This window comes from Lytechinus variegatus, chromosome 2 (assembly GCF_018143015.1).
Source record: "Lytechinus variegatus isolate NC3 chromosome 2, Lvar_3.0, whole genome shotgun sequence".
Classification (NCBI taxonomy): Eukaryota; Metazoa; Echinodermata; class Echinoidea; order Temnopleuroida; family Toxopneustidae; genus Lytechinus; species Lytechinus variegatus.
Genome location: NC_054741.1, coordinates 81,469,040 through 81,496,502, shown reverse-complemented (window position 1 = coordinate 81,496,502; position 27,463 = coordinate 81,469,040). Strand labels below are relative to the sequence as shown.

The 27,463-nt window shown below is 37.2% G+C and overlaps 1 protein-coding gene across 2 annotated transcripts in view; it reads left to right on the top strand.

The window, feature by feature from the left end:
- The window catches only part of LOC121409240 (gametogenetin-binding protein 2-like), a 30,215-nt gene extending 3,375 nt beyond the window's left edge, over positions 1 to 26,840 (top strand). For both annotated transcript variants that reach the window (XM_041601111.1, XM_041601110.1), the window contains exons 3-14: positions 7,229 to 7,330; positions 8,439 to 8,551; positions 9,350 to 9,496; positions 9,999 to 10,094; positions 13,368 to 13,478; positions 13,998 to 14,201; positions 14,441 to 14,615; positions 16,306 to 16,536; positions 17,369 to 17,597; positions 18,623 to 18,771; positions 23,349 to 23,465; positions 24,409 to 26,840. In XM_041601111.1, coding sequence (XP_041457045.1) covers positions 7,229 to 7,330; positions 8,439 to 8,551; positions 9,350 to 9,496; positions 9,999 to 10,094; positions 13,368 to 13,478; positions 13,998 to 14,201; positions 14,441 to 14,615; positions 16,306 to 16,536; positions 17,369 to 17,597; positions 18,623 to 18,771; positions 23,349 to 23,465; positions 24,409 to 24,612 — 1,878 coding nt within the window. In that variant the 3' untranslated portion in view covers positions 24,613 to 26,840. The remainder of the gene's footprint in view (positions 1 to 7,228; positions 7,331 to 8,438; positions 8,552 to 9,349; positions 9,497 to 9,998; positions 10,095 to 13,367; positions 13,479 to 13,997; positions 14,202 to 14,440; positions 14,616 to 16,305; positions 16,537 to 17,368; positions 17,598 to 18,622; positions 18,772 to 23,348; positions 23,466 to 24,408) is intronic.
- The last annotated feature ends 623 nt before the right edge of the window (positions 26,841 to 27,463 follow it).

The window sequence follows — 27,463 nt, the reverse complement described above, 5'->3', positions numbered from 1 at the left end:
CCTTCGCTCGCGAGACGATATGAACCCATGGGTGCCTCAGAACGGGCTTCGGAACTACAATCAAATGTTTGTGAAAATGGGGGTCCTTGGAACGGATCGCCAGCGTATGAGTGCGTATGCATCCCGATGGAATGTGTGCCGGGTGCACTCGCGGAGAGCTGAGGCGATGGTATGGTAGGACAGTGCGCGCCGCTTTTCACCAAAATTGCAGCTCATTGTAGCAGATCAATGCGATCGGAATGGCTTAACAAAAAAGCTTTGGAGCGGCTTTCTTTGTTCTTCTTCTCAATGTATAAGACAAAAATGCCTTGGAACGAAAATTCAAGTGTAAAAATGGGGGTCCCCTCTGCGGCACATACCCACTATGCATTATATACTGAGTGAATCTTTTGTTATCGATACCAAGATACCACACGCGTGTAGAGCTGCCAACTTAGATTTTAAAGGAGATTGAAACCATTGGAACAAATAGGCTTGTGTAGAAACAGAAAAATCAAAGAATAAGAATAAAGAAAGTTTGAGAAAAATCAGACAAATAATGAGATAGTTATGAGCATTTGAATATTGCAATCACTAATGCTATGCCTATGGAGATCCTCCTATTGCCTTGGCAATGTGACAAGGATGTGTGATGTCACTGATGATAAACTTTCCCTTTGGTGGACTATAAAATACCCTCAAAATGTCTCTTTTTGCTTTTTCTTATGATGATACAAACTCTTTATCCATGATGTATTCTTAAAAAATATGTATTACATGCCCTCATGTAGAAAGAACACAGATCTATGGATAGTTGTAATAAAAGAGGCAATTCAAGTGAAATATATACTAAAGTAATGGGGAGAGTTGTTCACAAGTGACATCACACATCTTTGTCGCATTGCCAATTTGCTATCTCCATAGCATTAGTGATTGCAATATTCAGATGCTCATAACTTTCTCATTTGTCCGAATTTTCTCAAACTTTGGTTGATCTGTTTCTTTGATTTTTCTGTTTTCACACAAGCTATCTTGTTCCAATGGTTTCCTTCTCCTTTAAAAAATACTTGAATCGGCCGATAAATATCATGAATCGTAAAATACTTTTTTCTGTCAATAAATATCAGAACAAGTGCTAAATGATATTTTTTGACTGAAACAAATATTTTACAATTCGTAATATTTATTAGCCGATGCTAGTATTTTTTAAATCTTAGACTGCAGCTCTACACGCGTGTGGTATCTTGGTATCGATAACAAGAGATTAAAAAATGGCGACGTAAAGAGACTGGGTAAGTTAACGCTCGTGCTCTTATGTTTTTTTCAAATTTAGTATGATGGTGGGCCCCAAGTCTGCGCACCTAACAATTTGAGTTAGGATTTAACATGAATTTCTTACTATTTCACAAATGATAATGTTCCTTACATCATAATGAGTTAGTGTGCCAAATATCTCATAAAAATTTGAAAGAAATATATGATTTTCTTGGAAAAAACCTCTTGCAGTCATTTTCAGATTGAAAAAAAAATGGTAGCCCATGTCTGCGCACTCATTCACTTTGCACACGATTCGGGAATTTTGATGACAAAGGCTGCATTTTGAGGCTGTCACATGAGATGCCCTGAATTCAATATTTTTCCACCATTTTGAGTCAGATTTTTTAAAGAATACCTGTCGATGTATTGCATGTGTAAAGTTCGCGCTCGTTGCGTATCTTCTTTTACTAGAATCGCGCAGATACGCGGGTGCGCAGACTTGGGAGACCGCGCAGACATGGGGGAACTGACCATACTATTTATTTAATAAATATAAGGAAATTTATTATTAACGGGGGGTTAATATGGTTTGGGCCCATTTACGTTAGTTTGGGCTCCAAACGTAACGGACAAGTGTTGATTTAGCCTTACTTTGATCGTGGGAATCTCATCCCTACACAGAGATAAATGGGATCCACTACCAGGCGTCGTTGGGGAGTAAGCCTACGAAGTAAATACATGTATTTTTACCACAACCTTTACCCATTTTGTGCCAGCTGGAACTGAGGACATAACTGAATCTGAACAAAAGTTTATATCAGACATCTCAAGCATTTTTTCGCTAAGTTTTTGTCTCACCTGAGAAGCAAAGTGAGACTATAGGCGCCGCTTTTCCGACGGCGGCGGCGTCAACATCAAATCTTAACCTGAGGTTAAAGTTTTGAAATGACGTCATAACTTAGAAAGTATATGGACCTAGTTAATAAAACTTGGCCATAAGGTTAATCAAGTATTACTGAACATCCTATTAGAGTTTCATGTCACATGACCAAGGTCAAAGGTCATTTAGGGTCAATGAACTTAGACCATGTTGGAGGAATCAACATCGAAATCTTAACCCGAGGTTAAGTTTTTGAAATGTCATCATAACTTAGAAAATATATGGACCTAGTTCATGAAACTTGGACATAAGGTTAATCAAGTATCACTGAACATCCTACATGAGGTTCATGTCACATGACCAAGGTCAAAGGTCATTTAGGGTCAATGAACTTTGGCCGAATCGGGGGTATCTGTTGAATTACCATCATTACTTTGAAAGTTTATTGGTCTAGTTCATTAAACTTGGACATTAGAGTAATCAAGTATCACTGAACATCCTGTGCGCGTTTCAGGTCACATGGCCAAGGTCAAAGGTCAATGAACTTTGGCCGAATTGGGTGTATCTGTTGAATTACCATCATAACTTTGAAAGTTTATGGATCTGATTCATGAAACTTGTACATAAGAGTAATCAAGTATCACTGAACATCCTGTTCGAGTTTCAGGTCACATGATCAAGGTCAAAGGTCATGTAAGGTCAATGAACTTTGGCCATGTTGGGGTTTTTTGTTGAATATTCATATTTCTGTAAGTTTATTGGTCTAGTTCATAAAAAGTTTACATAAGAGTAACCATGTATCACTGAACATCTTGTGCGAGTTAGAGTAGTATGCTGCTATATTGAACTGCGTGATGCAGGTGAGACGGCCAGAGGCATTCCACTTGTTATAACTTAAAAGGGGTTTACATTTAATTTTTCATTTGAATACTTGCTTCTCCACACTTTTCCAAGCTTGACAATGATTATCAAAACAAAAATCAAGCCTTAGCCATTTCATGTAAATCACAGCTCAGTGTAAAGCAAATTATTGTCACGATGGCCTCGGTGTGTGGGGTAGTGGGTGGGGCGCAATGCACTTTTCGAAGCGTTTTTGGCAAGGAAACAAGTGAAAACAAGTTAAAAGATATCTTCAAATCAATTTTTCTAACTAAATTCCACGTGTTCTTCGTGATCAAGGTCTACTTTTATTCGCATAACTATTTCAAAGTTCTGCGCAAATCATTTTTCACTAACTTTTCAAAAGTAAGTGGTGCTCACTCAAGCGTAAATATTTTTCGACAGTTGTATCATTATTTGCTTAAATGGATCGTGCCAATGTTAAAATGTGGAAAAATCTTCAGGATATTGCAAATATATAATTTTACAGGACTTTTTTCAAAGTGTGAACTTTTTTTTGATACGCACTGTAGTGTAAAGGGGTTTGCAAGTATATTCATGCAACTAAAGGCAAAACTACATTATGGGGGTAAATCTGGTATTGTTACATATTTACCTGAAAAATTGCTACGTGAAATTTTGTTTTTAAAAGATGATCGTGCAAAATTATTTTAGTAAGGACTAACAATTGCTGATGTGGTTTACAGTACACCATGTGAAGTGTTATAGAAACAGTGGATAGAAGAAGAGAAGAAGTGGATAGGCGAGAAAGTGGAGATTTGAGAGTAGAGTATTCTTTCTTGAAAATAGTCCTGAAAAGGACTGTAAACCAGAAGGAATGTTGAGTGAGAACAGCTTGAGTAGTAGAGCTGATGAGGAGATGCTGGCTTGAGTCGGCGAGTAGAGATGATGAGTAGTAGAGAGACTCAACGTTTCGGACAGGTTGACTGTCCGTCTTCAGGAGTGAGTGTTCGCTCGGCGTGCGGCGGTACTTGTGGCGTGCGGACGTGGGGGAAAGCTCTAGGCCGGCGGTCACGGCGGGCTGACGTCGTAGGTGGCGCTCTGTGCGTGGGTCGGCGGTTTGGCGGGAAACGAGTGGGCGTGGTATGCGGACGCGGTGAGTAGACGGCGGCGTGTGTGTGTGTCGGCGGTGTGGTAGGTACATCAATGGTGGCGTTCTGTGCGTGTTGGTCGGCGGACTCGTCGGGTAAGCTTCGGCGGGAGTGAGTGGGTGGCCTGGTGTACGGATGAGGTGTTGGGTCGTCGGCGGAGGTTGTAGCGAGGTGTCGGTGGCGGCGGTGTGTGCGTCGGCGGAGTCCCTGGTTGAGTTGGTGATGCAATCAGACTGCTGTGTTGGGTAGGAGGGGTGACAGTGGGCGGCGGGTTGTTTGTGGATTGGTTAGAAGTTTGATGGTGGCGTAGGATTGGATGCCAGATGCTGTTGATGTGGAGGCCAGGGTCTTGAGGCACAGCGTTGTGTTGATGTATCTCAATGGCTTCCCTGACCCTTCTGGTATTCCAGTGCTGGATGTTGGTGATTAGGTGGCTCTTCTCCCATTCTATGCGGTGATTCTCTTGTTGTGCAATTGTACATGCCACCATGAAAACCTTCAAACAACAAGGACTAACAAGTTTTATCAATTTTTGGAAAGGTCTCAATTTAAAGAGTTGAAATATGCATGTTATTTTCCAATAGGGTGTAAAGATTTTCTGATTCTAAGATTTATTGTGAATGTGAAGTAAAATTTTTTTCGCAATTTTCGACATATTTTGACCTCTTCTTATGACATTACCCTATGCCTTTTCTGATTGCATTTTTGAATTCTTCAGACAATTTCTTTTCAGAATATATATTGGTATATGATGTCAAACATAAGAAATATATCAAATTGTAAAACGGTAGGGGAAATTTGAGTTGTTATGGAAATGGGCCCAACTTAAAACACATGACCATAAAACTAATTCATGAAATGTGGATATAAGGGTAATCAGGTATTACTGATTGTCTTGCATGAGTCCTAGGTCACATGATCTAGGTCAAAGGTCATTATGGGTCATTGAACAAAGTATTTATAAATGGTATGTTTTGTGAATTATTATTCAATAGGCCTACTTTTTTCTTACGTACAGTAATGCAGGCGTGACTGCCAGAGGCGATCCACTTGTTACTAGATAAAAAGAGAGTGTTTGTTCAGATTCAGACCAACTTTAGTTTCCACCAATAGAGGGCCCACACAAAATTAATATCAAAATTTGATTACTTGAGCGCTCTGGTGAATAAATCAAATATGATCACCAAGTTTATATTGCAAAAAAAAATCATAATTGATACATGTGTAATTGTATACTCAAGTTGTCCTAACTGAGGACAAGTTATAGCATAACCTTGTACATTAAATGAATGAGACATGGGGGGCCCCCTTCATGCTATCATATGATACATAAACTTGTCTTCTATTGTACTGCAGACCCTGATTGCTGCCCCCTTCCCATCAGAAAAGAATATTCCAGGGGCATTGCAAAATCCATGATTTCAATTGATACTTCCTAAATTTCTTATGACCCTTGCTAAGTTTGAACTCCAAAATATCAATCATTCTATGGCAAATCATTTGTGAAAATTTAATTGTACCGACTCCAAATTTGCTCATATTTAGTAAAGAGAGTAATTAACACATTAAAAGCCAAAATTTTCATTTTTAGCACTGTGTGCCTTATATTTCTTGCACTATGACACACCCTATTTAGTTTCTTAGTTAAGGTGAATGATCTTAGGAATTTTTATATGAACATATTTTTGTCTCACCTGCGAAGGCGCCGCTTTTCCGACGGCGGCGGCGGCGGCATCAACATCAAATCTTAACCTGAGGTTAAGTTTTTGAAATGACATCATAACTTAGAAATTATATGGACCTAGTTCATGAAACTTGGCCATAAGGTTAATCAAGTATTACTGAACATCCTATTAAAGTTTCATGTCACATGACCAAGGTCAAAGGTCATTTAGGGTCAATGAACTTAGACCATGTTGGAGGAATCAACATCGAAATCTTAACCTGAGGTTAAGTTTTTGAAATGTCATCATAACTTAGAAAATATATGGACCTAGTTCATGAAACTTGGACATAAGGTTAATCAAGTATCACTGAACATCCTGCATGAGTTTCACGTCACATGACCAAGGTCAAAGGTCATTTAGGGTCAATGAACTTTGGCCGAATTGGGGATATCTGTTGAATTCCCATCATAACTTTGAAAGTTTATGGATCTGATTCATGAAACTTGGACATAATAGTAATCAAGCATCACTGAATATTTTGTGCAAGTTTCAGGTCTCATGATTAAGGTCAAAGGTCATTTAGGGTCAATGAACTTTGGCCGAATCGGGGGTATCTGTTGAATTACCATCATAACTTTGAAAGTTTATTAGTCTACTTCATTAAACTTGGACATATGAGTAATCAAATATCACTGAACATCCTGTGCGCGTTTCAGGTCACATGACCAAGGTCAAAGGTCAATGAACTTTGGCCGAATTGGGTGTATCAGTTGAATTACCATCAAAACTTTGAAAGTTTATGGATCTGATTCATGAAACTTGTACATAAGAGTAATCAAGTATCACTGAACATCCTGTGCGAGTTTCAGGTCACATGATCAAGGTCAAAGGTCATGTAAGGTCAATGAACTTTGGCCATGTTGGGGTTTTTTGTTGAATAACCATCATATCTCTGTAAGTTTATTGGTCTAGTTCATAAAAAGTGGACATAAGAGTAACCATGTATCACTGAACATCTTGTGCGAGTTAGAGTAGTATTCAAAGTCAGCACTGCTGCTATATTGAACCGCGTGATGCAGGTGAGACGGCCAGAGGCATTCCACTTGTTACTCTTTCCTTGAAAATATTCAGCTTATATGGTGGTGTTTCCAAAGTCAGCACTGCTGCTATATTACAAATGTAAATTGTGTGAGAAAGCAAGACTGCAAGAGGCGATCTTCTTGAATGTTGAATAAGTATCCACCATTATAATCCCTTAAAAATCATGTCAATGTTAATCACTTTCTTATCAATGGTACAATGGGACTGTCTACACCAGGCATTAACCATGGCTGAGAAAAGATTACTTTGCAAGAGATCTTTTGATTTGATCATTTGATCTATGTGGAAACCATATTAAATTTGTTAAAGAGTTTAATTTAAATTGGGGATTTGGATTCATTGTCTTTCTTCAGATGGTAGTGGAGCTTCCTGACTTAGAACCGCCTCTATCTGCCTGCAACCATTCCAAAGGACAGAGCAAGAACCAACATGCTGTCATTGATAGTTTCCGTCAGGTAGGTTTATAATGCATGCTTCAGCATTTGTTCACCTGTGAGCCATTTTCTGCACAGGCAACTACATTGTATTTCAGCTCTTGCATTCTACTGTTGTTGTTTTTTTGTTTTCATAAAATTTTTTATGATGAACAGTGTACTTCAAGAGTGATAACTGAACTTGAATAAATCAGGAGTTGTGCTAGTAAAACCTTACATGTGTTATTTACTTTTATCATCCTTTTGGGTGATTCTGTTGCTCTTACCGGGTAATTTTAGCATGTTATTAGAGATGTCTAATTTTGCATTCCCTATAATTTCAGTATGTATGAAACAATCAAATTTAATTCAGATATTGGCATGGCTGGTCATTTTGGTCATTTACTGAACAAATATTTATTACAGGTTTACAGCACACTCTGACAATTATTCTTCATTTCATTGAATTAAAGTGATATCAAACTTTTAGGCTAGAATTCACAAAGGTGTTTTGTATAAAAATTGCTTGAACCCATGGTTTATGTAGATTTCCTGTATAAATTATGCTTATTTACCATGTATATTAAAAACTGTCGAATGCTGATAGTGTGCTTTGTCACATACGCTATTTTATTCATAAGTCCACTCTTTAAAGAGAAATTCCAGTAGTTGCAGTACTGATATGAGAAAGTCTGTAAAACAAGGCTTAATTGTCAATATATCATCAAGGATCTAGATAGATCTGGTACAGTTACATTAACTGAACTTTGTGAATCTTGAAATCTACGCTGAAAATGTTCACACCGAAGATCCTCAACACGGATAAGCACACATGGGACAATGTATAATTATTGCTTAGAGCGTCGGGCCTGACGCTCTACCCGAATCTTGTGCTTATTTGCTTATTTCTCAGCAATTACACAATTTCTTCCAGAATCCTTTGGCACATGCGTTTTATTTATACAAACAGACACTTTGGTGGTCATTTCAATGGATTCTGTACGAACTCATTTTGATATCGTTACCAAAACTAGCATTTACCTTTAAACAGTGGACTCGTGTTATTGCATTTTTGCAATGTTTTATAGTATGAAACAATATGTTGTGTGGCATTATATATATGATTTCATTTAATTCTTTCTTTTTTCAGAAATGTAGTGTGCTAAATCGAGATGAACTTGCTGCAGCACTCATGGTTCCAAGTAAAGAGATGTTTGGTTCATCCTTACAAGACGTTGTGACATGTGTCGGGTGCAGAAGAAGGTAATACTGCTTGTATCATGGACCTACAACAAACATTGAATCCGCTCCTTTGATGTATGAACCGTCCTTTTATCAACAAAGTGCAACTGTCTGATGCTCCTCAATGAAGCTGTAAATCATGCTGTCACTAACCGACAGGAAAAATGAAGTGCGCACTGCTCCCACACATTTAAGCAAGAAAACAGCCTTCCATTTCTGTATTTTTGAAGTACATCGCATGCAATCACACAAAGAATTCATTGCTATCACTGTGCAGATCAGAATCTCTAGATTAAAATTCTAGCAAAAATCTGTGGGAGTAACATGCGGAAAGAAGTTAAAAATTCATCTAAGAATTTTTACGTCAAAAGATACCTTTGCTTGAAAGGTGATTTAGGTTATAAGGTATGGGTGGAAATTCCACTGGATGGACAAAATTAAAAAAAACAGGATTTTTTTTTTTTTTTTGATGATCAGACAACAATATTATTGTAAAATTATGTACTTAAAATTTGATGATTGATAGAAGGTGGAAAAAAAAAAAAACATACGATTCGATGGAAGAAATTACTAAGGAAAAGATGAAAAAGAAAAAGGACTTGTTACCATGACACAGTGCCTCTGGTTACAGGGAGACATACGTTCTTGCCTTTGTCACTTTGTGTTCTGATAAGGAATTTCATCCCAGACAGTCATTTGGTGTGACACAGAATGAGGTAGATCTAAACAGGATATTAGTGGGTTTTCATTAGTTCACATTTTGCTTTGTCATTTTTACCTCCTGTTTACTTTCATTCTTACCTCTTTTTGTGTTCTTAGCATGGAGGAGATGTTCACAAGGTTACGAGACAAGAAACATGTGCATGTATTAGAGCCCCTGGTCATTACTCCAAACTCGGAGCTTTCTGTAACCTCTTGTACGCTCTACGACTTTCGTATGCTGCATAACATTCTCTACGTACAAAGGTCAGTATACTCAATTAAAGGAGAATGAAAACTTTGGAATAAAATAGCTTGTGTGAAAACAGAAAAATCAACGAAACAGATCAACGAAAGTTTGAGAAAAATCGGACAAATAATGAGAAAGTTATGAGCATTTGAACATTGTAATCACTAATGCTATGGAGATCCTCACATTGGCAATGCGACAAAGATGTGTGATGTCACTTGTTAACAACTCTCCCTATTACTTTAGTATATATTTCACTTAAACTGCCTCTTATATTGCATCTATCAGTAGATCATGTGTTCTTTTTATAGGAGGGCATGTAATACAGAGTTTTAAAGAATGCATCATGGATAAGGAGTGTATCACAATACCAAAAAGCAAGAAGAGACATTTTGGGGGTATTTTACAGTCCATCAAAGGGAAAGTTGTTCACATGTGACATTACTCTTCTGTTCCTTCTCCATGTCTTCTCAGTAGAGTACCTCTTTAATACTACCCTTTTCCTTCTTTACCTTTCAGGGATAGACAGAAACAACTTTTGGAAAGTTTGCAGAAAAATAAGAAGCGTAGATGTCCACTTCACTCTCTAGACAATCATAAAATAAAACAAATATCGTAAGTAGCCATTTTTTCCTTTCTCTTCATTTTTTGTATTTCAGTGCCTCCACCAACCATAAGTGCTTTACAGAGGCCTTTTTTTTGGAGGGGGTGATCCATCTGACCTGTTTGTTTCTCACAATAAATAAAAAACCATATGAAGAATCAAATTTGTCCAAGTATGCATATAGAAGCCATAATGATCTGATTAGATTTGAGAGTCACAAGGTCAAAGGTCACAGATGTCATTGTATACCTGGGGAGCATTTCTTGAAAGGGCTTGTCAGATATTTTATCCTACGAAATGAGTTTAACAGACAGTTGCTACAGTAACAGTGCTTCTCAGCCAAACAAAGTCAAGGAAAATTATCAGATCTGATAATTTGTCAGACATCAAATGTTGATGATGTTCTTGCAATAAAGAAAAATATTTTTGGGTTCAACAATAAAAAAAAAAAACTGTGTGAGGATTCAACTGTGGATCATTCGGATCAACTGGTGTGTTAGCTCAGTTGGTAGAGTGTCTGACTCACAACCGGGAGGTTGGGAGTTCAAACCCGGCCTCGTCAGACCAAAAGACGTTAAAAGATGGAAGTTGCTGCTTCATTGTTTGGCGTTCAACGATTAAAGGGATAGAGACTCATTGATCTGGCGCTGCACAGCACTTGCTGGGCCCAAGATCAATTGGGCAAATCAAATTTTCTTGAGTATTTCATTTCTGATGTCTATTTTGAACAATAAAATATGGATTTAGATGTATGCGTATGTGTATAGGAGGAACAATTATCTGATTAGAGTTTGGGGTCAAGAGGTCCAAGGTCACAGAGCTCACTACATACAGTGTGTCCCACAAATATTGCTAATGGCAATCAAGATATGTATAACATTAAAATTACAAGATTGTATTGTTTGTATCTTAAGATCTACAACTGGATTGAATTTAATGTATTATGGTCAACCTCTCCATTCAAGATTTGTATTAAGTAGTTTGTGTAGTCATGTTAAGCTTACGATATTGGTGCAAATTATATCGATTCGCATGCACCCAAGGGCATAAATCTGCAAGGATTTTCTTTTGTTCACTACTTAGAGATGACCTATTCACTTATCCCCCTCTGATGAATAGATATGTCTTTCATATTTTTTCCCTAAGTTGAACATGAATAGATATAATTTGAACCACTTGAATAGAAAACAAATCATCTTAGCTGAACCTGGCTCCACATACTATTAAATACAAAACTTGGATTGAGAGAAATCCTGATTAATGCTGAAAGAAGGCTCATATCTCTGTGTTCTACGCCTATATCACATAAATTTAAGCCAGTTGTATAAAATAAAAATCCCAGCTTACAACAATATGTACAATGTTGTTCCGTAATTTTCAAATTATACGTATTTAGAGTACCATGAAAATTTTTTTGGGAACATGCTGTATATTGAAATATCTTCAAACCATGTTAAGCTGGTTCATGTATGCATAGTGGGTGATGATGATTTTGGAGGTCATAGAGGTAATTGGTAGGTGTGACATATACTCTTGATTTAGCAATGACAGAGGCATAGATTTGTCCGTTTGAAATCGAGAATCCAGCCATTTTGTATCATCAAAGTAATCAGACCTAAATATGCATGTCAAATTAAGAGTTTGAATTTTTATCAAAAATATATTTTATACTGTGATATCATTGGGCATGATATATGTTTCGCAGGATTCACAATGAGGTTTGAGGAACTCATATTTGCCGGGATCAGTACTAAGTCTAAGTAAAATCATTTATGCCTTGTTACCACTGTCCTGTTTATGAGTAGGCCCTTCTATGCTATGGTGTAGCAACATGTAAGTACTGGTAACATAAAGGGACAAACTACATGTACAGGCTTTGCCTGCAGCTACGTATAGCTACCTGTAGCTAACCAGTGGATGAAATTGGCATTGCAAAGGCTTTCGGAGCCGCCAGCCACTTTGGGAGCCAGGCAACCTGAGCTTGTCCTTAGCCTTAAGCCCCAAGACCTAGCTTAGGTGAGAGTATGTATTCTGAGTGCAGTAAGGCATAGGCTCACAAGGAAGGTTTATCAGTTGACATAGATATGATCAGTTCATGGTCACATTTTCTCACAAAGGGTCTGTGTATAATTTTAGGCTAACTGTGCACCTGGTAAATTTGTCATGCATCCGGTAATCAATGCATTGTAAATTTACTAGATGCGTGGCTAGCCATGTATTATTACTTTGGCATGGTTGCAAAAAAAAAGATTTTTGTCTCGCCTGCATAGCCGATCAAGACTACAGGTGCTTCTTTTTTCAACATAGGCGGTGTCATAACATCAAGTCTTAACCAAAGATTAAGTTTTTGAAATGTCATTATAATTTTTATTATGTGGGCCTTCTGCCAGAGTTCATGGTCACATGACCAAGGTCATTTAGGGTCCATGAACTTTTTCCACGTTGGGGGTATTTGATGATTTTTATCATAACTTTGAAAGTTTATGGATCCTATTCATGAAACTTGGACATAAGAGTAATCAAGTATCACTGAACATCCATGTGAGTTTCAGGTCACATGACTAAGGTCAAAGGTCATTTAGGGTCAATGAACTTAGGTTATGTTGAGGGAATCAAACTTAACCAAGGTTAAGTGTTTAAATGTCATATCTCTGAAAGTCCATGGATCTAGTTCATGGAACTTGGACATACATGTAAGTCTAATCAAGCATAAGTGAACATCCTACCTGAGTTTCAGGTCACATGACCAAGGTCAATGAACGTTGGCCGTGTTGGGGGTATTTGTTGAATTGCCATCATAACTTATAGTTTTTGGTTCTAGTTCATGAAATGTGGACATAAGGGTAATTAAGTATCGCTGATTGTCTTGCAAAATTCTTCGGTCACATGATCAATATCAAATGTCATTTAAGGTCAATTGAAGTTTTAGTATTTTATCATCATGTGAATGGTGTATTTGTGAATGATTATTCTATATTCGTTTCCAAAGTCAGCACTGCTGCTGTATTGAATCACGTAGTGCAGGCAAGACTACAAGAGGCGCTGCACTTGTTCACAAACTATTCCACTATACACAGGTTTGTTTGTGCATGGGTAGGACTAGTGAGCATGCATTCATTATGGAAATGCTTTTTACTCTTTCTGCTGCCCCTCTTTCTCAGTTTCCATTGTTAGCTTCCATAGTTACCCTGTGCATCACTTGTGAACTCTTCTGAAGACCTCATATTTGATTTCTTTATATGGAGTATATAGTGTTTGATTTGATTTGTTATTTCTTGTAATAGAGTATGGATAGATGTGTGGGAGGTGATGAAGAAACCATGTAGAGAAGAAGTAACCATACTATCAGAAAAAGGGCTTCTACAAACAACAGAGAGTTACCTACAAAAACATAGGTGAGCATGAAAAATTAGTACCAAAAATTTACTCATGTGTAGAACCAAGAGATTTATGCAACCATGGCATATGTACAAATCACAATACACCTCTGTAGTCTAGTATCATAATGGGTTAAAGTACTAATACATGTATATTAAAAAGATCCATGGATTGTGAATAAGGATGATATGATAACACATTTATTTGGAATTGCGTGTGGGCAGATTTGCTTACTGGGGTAATTCACCTAACGATAAGGTGGTTTTCATAAAGTAGAAAAACAGATCAAAATATTTATAAAGTTTTGATGAAATTTCCAACACAGAACAACAGACCTGCCAACCATTATGTTTCTACAACCAAAATATGGCACTATGGATTTTCTTCTTCTTTTTTTTGAAATTGTGTTTTATTAAGAAAAATCGTCATCTACATGTCTATTTTAAAAAAAACTTACATAATTTTTGGTGATTGGATGAATGTGATTTCAGGTAACTTACAAGTAGTCTATATTATATGATTTCTCAACTCATTAGGTTCTGCACAGACTGCAAAGCAAAGGTAATGACAGCTTTCAACATTCTATTTGGAGATGTGAAACCGTGTTCAGAGAAGGGTTACAATCCAGCAGTGTATGAAGGATTGAGATTGTGTCGGGAGGAGAGACATATCCATCTATCAACAGATACAGACTTTGTTGCTAGGCTCATCAGCAGGGCTGAACCAGACCTACATGGAGTGTAAGTATCTTCTTAAAGACTCAAAAGGTTATGACAAACTCCACTATACACATCAATCAGCTAAATATTGCATAGCTTGTAGGGTATCAACAAACTATTTTCAAGAACAGTTATAGTTGACTTGCTTTTTGGGTGCTTCATGTGCACTCCCAAGGTGTATGTGAAGTTTGTGAAAAATGGTACCCCAATGGAAATTCATTCAACTATGTTTTATATCTTTGATTCTCTGTATATCCTAGACGGCGTGAGCGGCATGCAAAGACCATTGATATCGCCCAGGAGGAGGTGTTAACTTGTCTTGGTCTTCATCTTTTTGAGAAGCTCCAGAAGATTCATCAAAAGCTGAAAGCAGAGGAGCGAACCTGGGACCTACTCCTCACCTTCGGCAAAATCAAGTTGCGAAAATCTTTTGAGGTACTAATCCTTTATTTAACTCTAACTAGCCGGGGAGGGGTTATCCCATTTCATCAAATTGGAGGTCATATTTGTCATCCTTTGCAGCACTACAGATTAAAGTATTCTTAGGAGGAACAGGCATTTTAAAAGTTGGTCCATATATTATTTTCAGCTAACAGCTTTGTAAATTTACTCAGCAAGATTTGCTGTTAGAGTGCAGAGGCTTGGAAAATCAGCTAATACCTGTAGCTGATTAAACACCTGTTCACTTATTATAACATCAATGCACATGGGGTAAAATGTGCACAGATAGGGATGTGCACAAACATAACTGGGGAACATCCTTTATATCAGAACAAAGTATGCAGTACAGATCTGGCAATGAGAGAGGGATAAATTTCGCCTGTGTGTAGTAAGAAATACAGCTGGTTTCAACTGTATTCAATCCACAAATCTTTGAGTAGAATCCACAAATTTTCGAATAAATGTGCATTCTTATGTATGCAGAGATGCCAACCCTCCCGATTTCATCGGGAGGCTCCCGAAAATTCATCCCAACTCCCGCCCTTACGATTACCATCCTTATCCTCCCGAAATTACGATTTTTTTGCATTGATCAAATTGGTTTGGAAGGACATGTATCGTCTGCTAACTTTAGCATGTAGTAACTCCATTACGTTCGCTGCTACTAAATTCTGTGTGAAAAGTAGACAAATAAGGAGCAGCGAAAAGCTGGTGCATGTGATATGCCCAACGGGAATCCACTGTGCACCAGGCCGGTAGGCCCGGCTAGCTTCGCGAGGCGTGTGCGCTCGCGGCCACTGGATTTGTCGAGTCGTGCGGTGGAATATCGGTGTGTGATTTCGGCGTATTGATGGGTTGATATTGACACGAAATGGCGGAAAATCAACAAAAGAAGACCAAGAAATGGTCTCAGAAGTATAAGACTGAATACAGTCTCCAGTACCTGTGTGGTCGGAAAGAGGAATTTACCATGCATTTTGCGCAATTTGCAGCGTGGACATTTCAGTTTAGCAGGGAGGTCGTGATGATAATTCGGAAGCACTTTCGTTCGGGAGCAAACGGCATAGATGCTAGATGTAGGCCTACGGACATTGCGATGACAAGATCTTCGAGCTCCACTAGTACCCTGTTGTCTTTATTTCACCAAGCAAGGGACCAGCGCTGAGCTTTTCTTTACTGGATTTATAGTGGAACATAACCTGCCTATAGCCGATAGTGATAATTCCTCCTTATTATTAATTGTTGAACAGGTACTTCTTTTGAGTTTTGTCCTCTCATTTTTTTTACATGTAAAAATGCATATTTGATATTTTTTATGTTAAAAAAGTGGGAACAATGTTTATTTAAAAACACGTGAAATGCCCCAAAATAAGGGTCAGATTGCACCAGAGAGCATCTAGAAACCCATCTAGACCCCGGCCGCAAGAGTCGAGCGCTATGCGCACATAATTTGGTGGCAGTTGCAAATCCTCCCTAATTCTGATTTCCAAAAGTTGGCATCTCTGTGTATGATTTTCTGCATTTTCATCCCAATACAGCATATCACAAAGCCTCTACTATATATAACACAGCTCTGGATAATAAATAAGTGTACTTAATGATTAGATCTTTAACCAAGTTGAATGTACCCTCATAATGTATGATGCAGTTACAATGGAGTAATTAAAACTAATCTCTTCAACAGATGGCTTTAGAATCCAAGGAAGGCATGTCTAGATTAGAGCTGGTATGTGAAGAAATCACAGAGGCTGACAGAGCCAAGAGGGAGAAGAAAGAACAGAAGAAACTCAAGAAGAAAGCTCGTAAGAAAAACAAAAGCAACGCTTCACCTGAAACGGAGAAGAACTTGGGTCAAAGGTCACAGGTCATGAAGGAAGTGGAAGTTTCTATCATTCCTCAGGAAAGATCATGCGAGGTAATTAAAACTTTTCTTTATCATTTATACACCTTTTCACATTAACCTTAATAAGACTGTTATTTGGGAGTCTGGAAAGACTTGGAATGCCCCCCACCATCAACTCATATCTTGGCTTTTGATTGCATAAAAGCAATGAAAATTGACACGCGTGATGTATATTATATATTGTATATGATATTTGGTTGGTCCAAAATTATTCATTTTTATTTATGTCCCACCTGCATAGCAGAGCCAGACTATAGGCACCACTTTTACAAATATGGCGGTGGCGAGGGCAATATCAACATTGATATCAAGGTTAAGTTTTTGAAATGTCATCATAATTTAAAAATTATATGGACCTAGTTCATGAAACATGGACATATAGGTATTCCAAGTATCACTGATAATCCATCTATTTCAATATGGTACATATAATGGTTATCTAGTATCGGCAAATAGATTAATGTAATTTCAGGTCACTAGGCGATCAATAAAAATAAGTAAACAAAGGTTTAATAGGATTTTTTAATTTTCATGGTCATTTTGTCTCGCCTGCATAACAGAGTTAAAACTATAGCAGTGGCACAGTCATCAACACTGAAATCTAAACCAAGATAAAGTTTTGAAATGTCCTAACTTAAAAATTAGTCGGACCTAGTTCATGAAATGTGGACATCAGGGTAATCAAGTATCACTGATCGTCTTGCATGAGTTTTAGGTCACATGATTAAGATCAAAGTTCATTTAGGGTCAATTTGACCATGTTGTTGGTATTTTTAAAATATAGCCCCATTGAATAAGAGAAGAACCATTAATTATGACTATTTTCACTTGTTTTTTTTTCCAGTGTGATCCTGCCAATGATTTGAATGATAACACAGCCAACCTAGAATGCAGTACATGTTCCCTAAGCCAAGGGGATGCCGTCCATCATCTATCTACCTATCGTACAGACAATGTAGACTATTCCAGTGGTGTGGAGTGTGGAGAAGACTGTGGCCAGAGCTCTAGAGACAGTTCAGATATTGCTTGTTCTGAAGGCATGTGTAATCATTGTGATGATGATATCATGCAAGGTAAGTAGCATAGTTGATATATCATCAATTAATTTGAATACATTCTGTAGTTTATATCATGGATGATGGCATGTACATCACCCATGAAACAATTTTCAAAGTTGTTATTAGGTTAAAAGAACCATCCTTTTCTATCTCTGTGTAGATTCATAGGAAATGTGTATCTTTTTTATTTATGTTATTTTCTATAATATCCATTTTACTCATATTTGGGGTTGAGAATGTTTCAAGGCATTCTCTTTTTTCTCTTTTTTTTTAGCTTTTTGGTAATGGATTATTATTTTATTATATCAGATCTTGTGAAAAAGCACTAGACTTACGTTAAGCTGCAAACTGTAGGGCTAAGCCAATTATACAGGCAGAGGACAAACGAGCCTTCTCCAGGCGTTGACAAGCCAGGGAGGGGTCACCTAGCTGGAAAGGTCTTGCATTATGCTAGTCAACGATTTCAGACCACTTAAGATTCATAAATTTTGACGCACCGCTTTTTTGCATCTTTTGGCTTCCCGCCACCATAAAAAAAATGTTTTTTTCAATGACCCTGACGCTATGCACAACAATATCACTAATTTCATGAGGTTAATTTTTCAGCTAGGCTAGCCTAGTTTTTGAGAGGTTCTTTTCATGGCCCTCCTGGCCATATCCACCACCATCAACGACCAGCCAGACGCTCATTTCATTACCAAGGGACATACATACGAAATTGCCATGAAGATGAAAATTTGTAACCTTTATAGCAAGGCTGAACCCACTGGCTACCGGACTATTAGGAAGGCTGACCCCGCTGGCTGCGGGAATACTAGGACTTGAACATATGGGGCAAAGTGTGGAATATACAGAGCAGTACATGACATTTATTGATTGTTAAACAAATTTCTTTGTGCATAATGTTCATGTATCATACCTGTTTATTGGTGAAATACAGGTCTGTTTATGTTCTGGATAGCTTTGAAGCTGCTGAAAGGGATTACTCTTCAAGGTACAAGGTACCCCTAATCTTTTTCTTTATCTTTTCTATGGACCAGGTGAAGATGTAGACCAATGTAATGGTGACGATGAGATCTGTGCAGACTGTGATGTCAACCAAGGCAATGGTGATGCTACTGTGGTCAATGGACGGTTCAAATGCAATGGTGGTCAACCATTACCAACAACACATTGTTCTCATTCAGAGGTATGGGCCTGATCTGCTTTGATACAGTCTAGTTGGGAAATAGCAATGATATAATGTATATTTTCACTAAAAAATAGCATGCTAGGAGCTTTATTCAGTGAATTAGAGGAATCAAAATGATTTCATTAATTAATTTGCATAATTCATTTTTAAAAAAGTATATTGATGCAATTCACCTAAGCAACCACATAGATTATGTCATTGTCTACCATCTTGCAAATTTTTTGTTAACAATCGTGCGACTGAGATCTTAAGGGAATGACAAGAATCATGTTACCCCTGGACTATTAGGGTTAATACCCCAGCGACTTTAATTGTGTTGTCAAATAAACCAATGTTTATTTATTTCGATATCCTAACGTTCACCCCCACATATTCTGAAAAGTACACATCATACACAGCATGGTATCTAGCTCCCCTAGTTGAATCCTACAAGTACATACATGTGTGGTTTTATGTAGTAAAAGTAGAGATGGAACAAACAATTTTTTCATATAGCAAGTATTATAATTTTGATAGAAAATGAATTTAAACATCTGATTCCCTGACTTTCACCCACACATTCTAAGATATAAATGACAAATACGGTACATGAATTTTCTTTAAGGACCACAACATTAATAGTGAGAGATGTAGATTCATTTATTTGTTTGACAAATATTTGTTATGATTGTGATTTTAATCAACGGTTATTCAGATATACTGATTTTCTCCCTCACATTAAAAAAAAGATTGTTTTTATTTTTGAAAATGTTGCTTAACCGTATTTTAACTGGGTTCTTTGTTGGGTGGGGTTGATTTGAGCCCCCCCCCCTCATCTTGGCTGTCAATCACCACAAAAAAAATTGTATGAAAATAGATGAATGTAAACTACTATTTAGTAAGTGAAGTAAAAGTTTTTATACTTTTAAAGTAATTAATTATCCCAATAACTGCACGAATTTTTGCCTTAAACTCACAGTTGGAGAATGCTAATTTTCGGTGAAAATTTTCATTTTGACACAAATACCCCCCCAAAAAGGCTGATTTTTTTGTATATTGATTTGTTTTGTTTTTGATGAGCTTTGTATGGGACTCTCTTGTGATCATAAGCAACATAAAATTCATCCATTTGAACTAACAAAAGTAAAAATCATACATTTAGTATTTTTGTTTGAAAACACAGTTAATATTAATTTTGTAAATGAAAAACATTTTTGAGCAATTTAGGGTTGACATGCATGTATAAAATGTGACACAGCGTCATGACAGTGTGTCAGGAAAATGGTCTCGAAAGATGAGCAAGACTTGGAAATAAAAAGTTGGCAAGCAAGACAGTCATAGAATTTTGTGTGGTGGCTTAGTTGTGATACTAAAATATCCTAGGGTTAAAACCCATTTTTCTTCATTGCCCCCTGAATTACTGCAGATGGTTTCTTATAATTCACATGGTTTATTTTTCTGCAAACAGATTCTCCCAGGAAATGAAATAATTTCCTTGTCTTCCTTTAATTTCCTGTGTCACATGTTTCCTTATTCCTGTTATATCGTTCACCTCTCATCTTAGTATGGAGTAAACAAATCAAATTATTTTGCCTTCAGTTTTTTTAAGCCCAGTGCACTCTATGCTGCACAATTCCAATGAGAGCCAATTGCAATGCATTGTAACTGCAAAATTTTCCTGTGATTCTTCTCTGAATTTGATAATTTGAGCCAATCAGATTTACCGTAGACAATGACATCAAGACCGATCTGATGCGTTGCTTCAGCGCTGACAACATTCGCGTAAAAGGGGAGGTGCGCTGGCCTGCGATGCAATTGTACTTAGAAGTAATTGTTGTTATCAGAACTTGGTGCAATTACAATTCTCATGAAATTTAGCTCACATATGTCTTATGATGAAGATAGGTAAGACACTATTTTGTTCATGTGTAAACATGCAGATTGAACTTCTTTTTCATTTCATGGCCTATGCCCATGAGATATTGCACATACATTGTTCTTGAGCTAAAGATGTGCAAGACGCCTTTTTGGTATTTGTCAGATAGTGTGTCGTCATGGTGACCACATATTATGGCAAGAAATCCAGGAAAACTCATTTTGGATCAAAGTACTTCCCCAATTTTTGTCAAAGTTCACCTGCGAAGCAAAGTGAGACTATAGGCGCCGCTTTTCCGACAGCGACGGCGTCAACATCAAATCTTAACCTGAGGTTAAGTTTTTGAAATGATGTCATAACTTAGAAAGTATATGGACCTAGTTAATAAAACTTGGCCATAAGGTTAATCAAGTATTACTGAACATCCTATGAGAGTTTCATGTCACATGACCAAGGTCAAAGGTCATTTAGGGTCAATGAACTTAGACCATGTTGGAGGATTCAACATCGAAATCTTAACCTGAGGTTAAGTTTTTGAAATGTCATCATAACTTAGAAAATATATGGACCTAGTTCATGAAACTTGGACATAAGGTAAATCAAGTATCACTGAACATCCTGCATGAGTTTCACGTCACATGACCAAGGTCAAAGGTCATTTAGGGTCAATGAACTTTGGCCGAATTGGGGATATCTGTTGAATTCCCATCTTAACTTTGAAAGTTTATGGATCTGATTCATGAAACTTGGACATAATAGTAATCAAGCAGCACTGAAAATTTTGTGCAAGTTTCAGGTCTCGTGATTAAGGTCAAAGGTCATTTAGGGTCAATGAACTTTGGCCGAATTGGGTGTATCTGTTGAATTACCATCATAACTTTAAAAGTTTATGGATCTGATTCATGAAACTGGACATAATAGTAATCAAGCATCACTGAAAATTTTGTGCAAGTTTCAGGTCTCATGATTAAGGTCAAAGGTCATTTAGGGTCAATGAACTTTGGCCGAATCGGGGGTATCTGTTGAATTACCATCATAACTTTGAAAGTTTATTGGTCTAGTTCATTAAACTTGGACATTAGAGTAATCAAGTATCACTGAACATCCTGTGCGCGTTTCAGGTCACATGACCAAGGTCAAAGGTCAATGAACTTTGGCCGAATTGGGTGTATCTGTTGAATTACCATCATAACTTTAAAAGTTTATGGATCTGATTCATGAAACTTGTACATAAGAGTAATCAAGTATCACTGAACATCCTGTTCGAGTTTCAGGTCACATGATCGAGGTCAAAGGTCATGTAAGGTCAATGAACTTTGGCCATGTTGGGGTTTTTGTCTCGCCTGCGAAGCAGAGTGAGACTATAGGCGCCGCTTTTCCGACGGCGGCGGCGGCGTCAACATCAAATCTTAACCTGAGGTTAAGTTTTTGAAATGACGTCATAACTTAGAAAGTATATGGACCTAGTTAATAAAACTCGGCCATAAGGTTAATCAAGTATTACTGAACATCCTATTAGAGTTTCATGTCACATGACCATGTTGGAGGAATCAACATCGAAATCTTAACCTGAGGTTAAGTTTTTGAAATGTCATCATAACTTAGAAAATATATGGACCTAGTTCATGAAACTTGGACATAAGGTTAATCAAGTATCACTGAACATCCTGCATGAGTTTCACGTCACATGACCAAGGTCAAAGGTCATTTAGGGTCAATGAACTTTGGCCGAATTGGGGATATCTGTTGAATTCCCATCATAACTTTGAAAGTTTATGGATCTGATTCATGAAACTTGGACATAATAGTAATCAAGATTCACTGAACATTTTGTGCAAGTTTCAGGTCTCATGATTAAGGTCAAAGGTCATTTAGGGTCAATGAACTTTGGCCGAATCGGGGGTATCTGTTGAATTGCCATCATAACTTTGAAAGTTTATTGGTCTAGTTCATTAAACTTGGACATTAGAGTAATCAAGTATCACTGAACATCCTGTGCGCGTTTCAGGTCACATGACCAAGGTCAAAGGTCAATGAACTTTCTCCGAATTGGATGTATCTGTTGAATTACCATCATAACTTTGAAAGTTTATGGATCTGATTCATGAAACTTGTACATAAGAGTAATCAAGTATCACTGAACATCCTGTGCGAGTTTCAGGTCACATGATCAAGGTCAAAGGTCATGTAAGGTCAGTGAACTTTGGCCATGTTGTTTTTTTTTGTTGAATAATCATATCTCTAAGTTTATTGGTCTAGTTCATAAAAAGTGGACATAAGAGTAACCATGTATCACTGAACATCTTGTGCGAGTTAGAGTAGTATTCAAAGTCAGCACTGCTGCTATATTGAACCGCGTGATGCAGGTGAGACGGCCAGAGGCATTCCACTTGTTTGTTGAATAACCATCATATCTCTGTAAGTTTATTGGTCTAGTTCATAAAAAGTGGACATAAGAGTAACCATGTATCACTGAACATCTTGTGCGAGTTAGAGTAGTATTCAAAGTCAGCACTGCTGCTATATTGAACCGCGTGATGCAGGTGAGACGGCCAGAGGCATTCCACAATTTTTGTGAAAGTTGACCTAAATATTCTTCTTGGGGTAAAGACATACAATGAGTTGGAAACTGCATAACCATGGTAACAACAAAGGATGGGGGTATTATATCACTTTAGTGATATTTCTAGTTACTGAATATTTACTTTTAATCATACAGATTCAAGAGGACAGGGGAGAGAATTCCCAAATACAGAAAATATGTCAGTGCGCTAATGAAGACCAACTTAGAAGGGCAGTAGGTTGGACGATGCGGTTACAGGACATGCTGATAGAGGTAAGACTAGAGAGAGAATTTCCAGTCTTATAAATGGATCTTTCACAATCCAAGCTTAGAGCTCCCCCCTTCTCCATCAACAATTTGCGCAATAAATCCAAATTGCGAAAAAAAATTGATGGGATGTTAAATTCCAATTTAATGCATGAATTAACAGTATTAACAAAGTCACACAATGTAGCCCCTTAAGCCACCTTCGCGGAAGGAACACAGATGATTCTGGATTGTCAATCAAGGGTCATCTGTGTTACTGTCTGGGGTTAACATTTACATACCAGCTACTCATCTAGAGCCATCCTTGATGTACCAGCATATCTGGGAGAAAAATAGAACATGTTCACTTTTTCATTCTGGATAACACAGGCAGATAATCATCTGTGTTCATCCTTGTAGCTACCTTGTACATCCCGTATAGCTACCGAATGCATCTGGGAGGCTCCGTGTAAGAACCAGGAGGCCCTTAATGACACTGGGTGTATCTGGGGCCAAAATTTTTCTTTCGTTTGCGTATGTGAACATTAGTCTGTGTTCATGGCCATGTGCTTTAGATGTTGTAAAGGAAAGAAACTTCAATCTAACAAGATGCCGATGATAAGAAGTGGCAAAATTCAGGCTCTAGTGTTCAATCTCGGGAGCGTATCAAGCATATAAATATCCAGTTAATTTTGCTTTCGCTCTGGCAATGCTAGGAAACAACAATTTGGCACCCTGGATCACCATGTATTGATATCCTTGATGATCCATGTTCCATCCTTGAAAGTGTAGAAGGGACGAAAGATCTTAGTCAATAGAGTTGGGTTTCCTTGTAAGTCAGAGCAGATTCATCTTGCATTGTTAGGCCTGTTGTGTCTTTATTTTATTATCATCACCATCGTCTGCAAATAACTGAAATTATCATAAAAATGTTAGAAATCATATGACATATGATCTTTTTATCTTCCAGCCTGAGTCTGTGTTGGCTGAGGAGGAGATACTCATTTCCCAGGAGGAGATCCGAGACTTCCGTGCCAATCACAAATCTGTTCACCGGCAGCGCCAGCAGCTACGGGCCAAACTCCAACAGCGCTTTAACCGACGCTTCCAGGGGCGGGAACCCTTGTGTGCTACAGACTATCGGCTGGGTCAGCTAACTATCGCTGTTGATTAATTATCAAGTTTTTAAGATTAGGATAGGGCTCTTGAAACACAAATTTCATCTACTCATGTGCAAATGTAATTCCAAATTTAGCATAGACTATTTATTAAGTACTGGTAAAAGGCATAAAAGAATTTCATACATGGGGGATTTTATGGTCTTTTCTCTTTTTAATGATATAATATAAATATTATCAATCATGAATTTAATTTTTGGAAGCCACAAGACCGACACAAAGCATGCATGGTGTCCTTATGTTGCCAACACACAGCTTTACAAATTACTCATAAAACAAATAAAATATTATTAGAAAGTATCTGATTGCCCTAGTTCAAAGTGGCAAATGAATAAATTTCATTGAAAATATTTTTCAGTTAGTAAAACAAATGAATTATATCCTGACTTGAGCCTGAAATATCCTTCAGTATTTGCACCTCTTCTCAATTCCAAGTCATTTTGAAATTTAACATAAGAAAAGCCTTATGTAACACACTATTGCAGGTTGTGTCTTTCAAACCAAGTTTGTGTGTAATATGAATGATCATGTAATGACTACTTACAGTCTGATTCATAGAAAACTATGAAAAAAAATAGTTCAAGAAAACCAACATTGTTACATTCCATTGTGATCAGGATATAAGGAGGACAAGAGTTGAAGAGCAAGAGGCACTGTACTTACTGAATAACGTGAGAAATAAACTTTCCATGGATAAACTTGCTTCCATTTTAAATTTAAACGGGGTCGGTAAAGTGAAAGATAATGTAGTTATGGAAATGAAATGAATGGTTGTAAAGAGCAATGCATTAAATTTATAACAGATATTTATGAAGAGTATGACTTTTTGCAGTGAAAGAAGTGTGTATTTCTTACAGGCAAGTAAATTTTCTGTCTTTTAATGTGTTCCTCTATTATTTTTCTTATTTTATATCTACTATTCTGTTTCCTCTATCTCTGTCTCCTCCCCCTTTTCCTCTCTCTCTCTCTCTCTTTTTCTCCTCCCCCTCTCTCTCTTTCTCTAACCTCCTCCCCCTTGCCTTCTCATCACCTTATTATGTCTCTCTTACTCCATGTGCAATGAAAAAAAAAAGAATGAAAAGAAGAAACCTCTCTTGAACTATAAAAGCAGTGCAGGATTCTGTAGAAAGATTAAAGAAAAGCTAAAGCATGTAAAACAAATCAATACAGTGTTATAAGGTTGAAATGCATTCCAGTCTGCATCATGTGTCTAAGTTGCAAACATAGCCAGCTGAACTTAAGAACAGTCTGTTTTGTCCATGTTAGGGAACTTGAAGAAAAGGGCTAACAAGAGACAAAAGATTGGTAAAGAAAAGATGACATTTTAATTGTATTGCAGGAGACCATGGTCCTTTGTGTAACCCACATAAAGACCAAAATATTTTTTAAGGAGAATGAAACCCCTGAAACCACTTGAATTTATATAACAGAATGAAGAAAGTTTGAGGAAGATTGAATGAATAGTAAGAAAGTTGAGAGCATTTGAATTCATTAGAATCAAATTTACCTAAATGTGATGACGTCATAAAATGCAAAACTGTATTTTCAAAATCAGATTTTGATGCCATCATGATGTTATTGAAAAAAAAAAATTGGGGCCCCCATTTTTCTGATGAGCTATGTAATGAATTTTATATAGGCATATTTTGGCCTATATATGACCTATTATTAGAGCTCACATGCATGCTTTATGGATGCACATTTCCTATAATTGATCATAAAAAAGCTGAATGTGGTATCAAATTGCTCAGAATGTAATGGACAGATTCATGCTGCATAATGATATCATGGGCAAAGACACGTGTACACATATGCCAATGACCTTGAAAAGATTGGCAGGACATGTCCACTATGACATGAAGTGAAAATCAAGGAAATTGCCACGCCCAATTACAAGATATTGTAGGAACAAAATTTATATATTAAAGTAAACAATAAAGAAAGATGATCTATCATATATATGACAGACCACCTACATAGTGCCCGTTTTATAATCGAATGTTCATTTTCTAAATCTTAACAATACAGATCATAATTCTATATTTCATATTATAAATATCAATTAGCTTGTAGGGGAAGTTACTGAAAGTGCCTCTGGGACAGTTGGGTTTTTTTAATGAAATGCAACTAGCCTGTGATCAAACTCATTAGGAATCATCTCAATAAAGTCAAAATTAGAGTTGAATTAATCTGATTTTGCCTGATATAGGACTAAGGATATGAACATAAATAAAAAGGTAATTTTGAAAGAATGGGGCATCAACTATGGATTGACATCCATAAGGCCCATCCCTCCCCCAATTTGCCAAATATCAGCAAGTTTGATTAAATTTTTAGGAAAATTTAAAGATCCAGATAAAATAAAAATGTGTATTAGACCTTTAAAAAGAATCATACACAGAATTATTGCAACATGGGGATGAGTGCTTTATTTGTAAAGATTTTTTTAGGAGGGGGTTAAAGCGTATAAAATCATTTACATTATTGCATATTCAAGCGCCAATGCCCCCCCCCACCTTTTTTGCCAACTATAACTACCAGTGTCCAGCAGATTACATAGATATCAAAATTTGTAGTCCCTCATGTGAAAATTGTTGAAAATGTTGATACATCTAACTTTCTTCCATTAGCTATAAACTAAATGCTTTTGCCCTCTTTAAGATGGCAGCTGCTCGTTCATTTCTTCACTGCTGCATTGCACGTGAATCAATGCGAGCCATTTGGTGGATTCACAATACGATGCACCATACAGTGTATTGTTGGAGCTGACAGGCTGAAATTCACAATTCCTCATGGGAAGAAGTCGACACCTTTTGCATGCGTTAGTGCTATTGCTGTTTCCTAGGG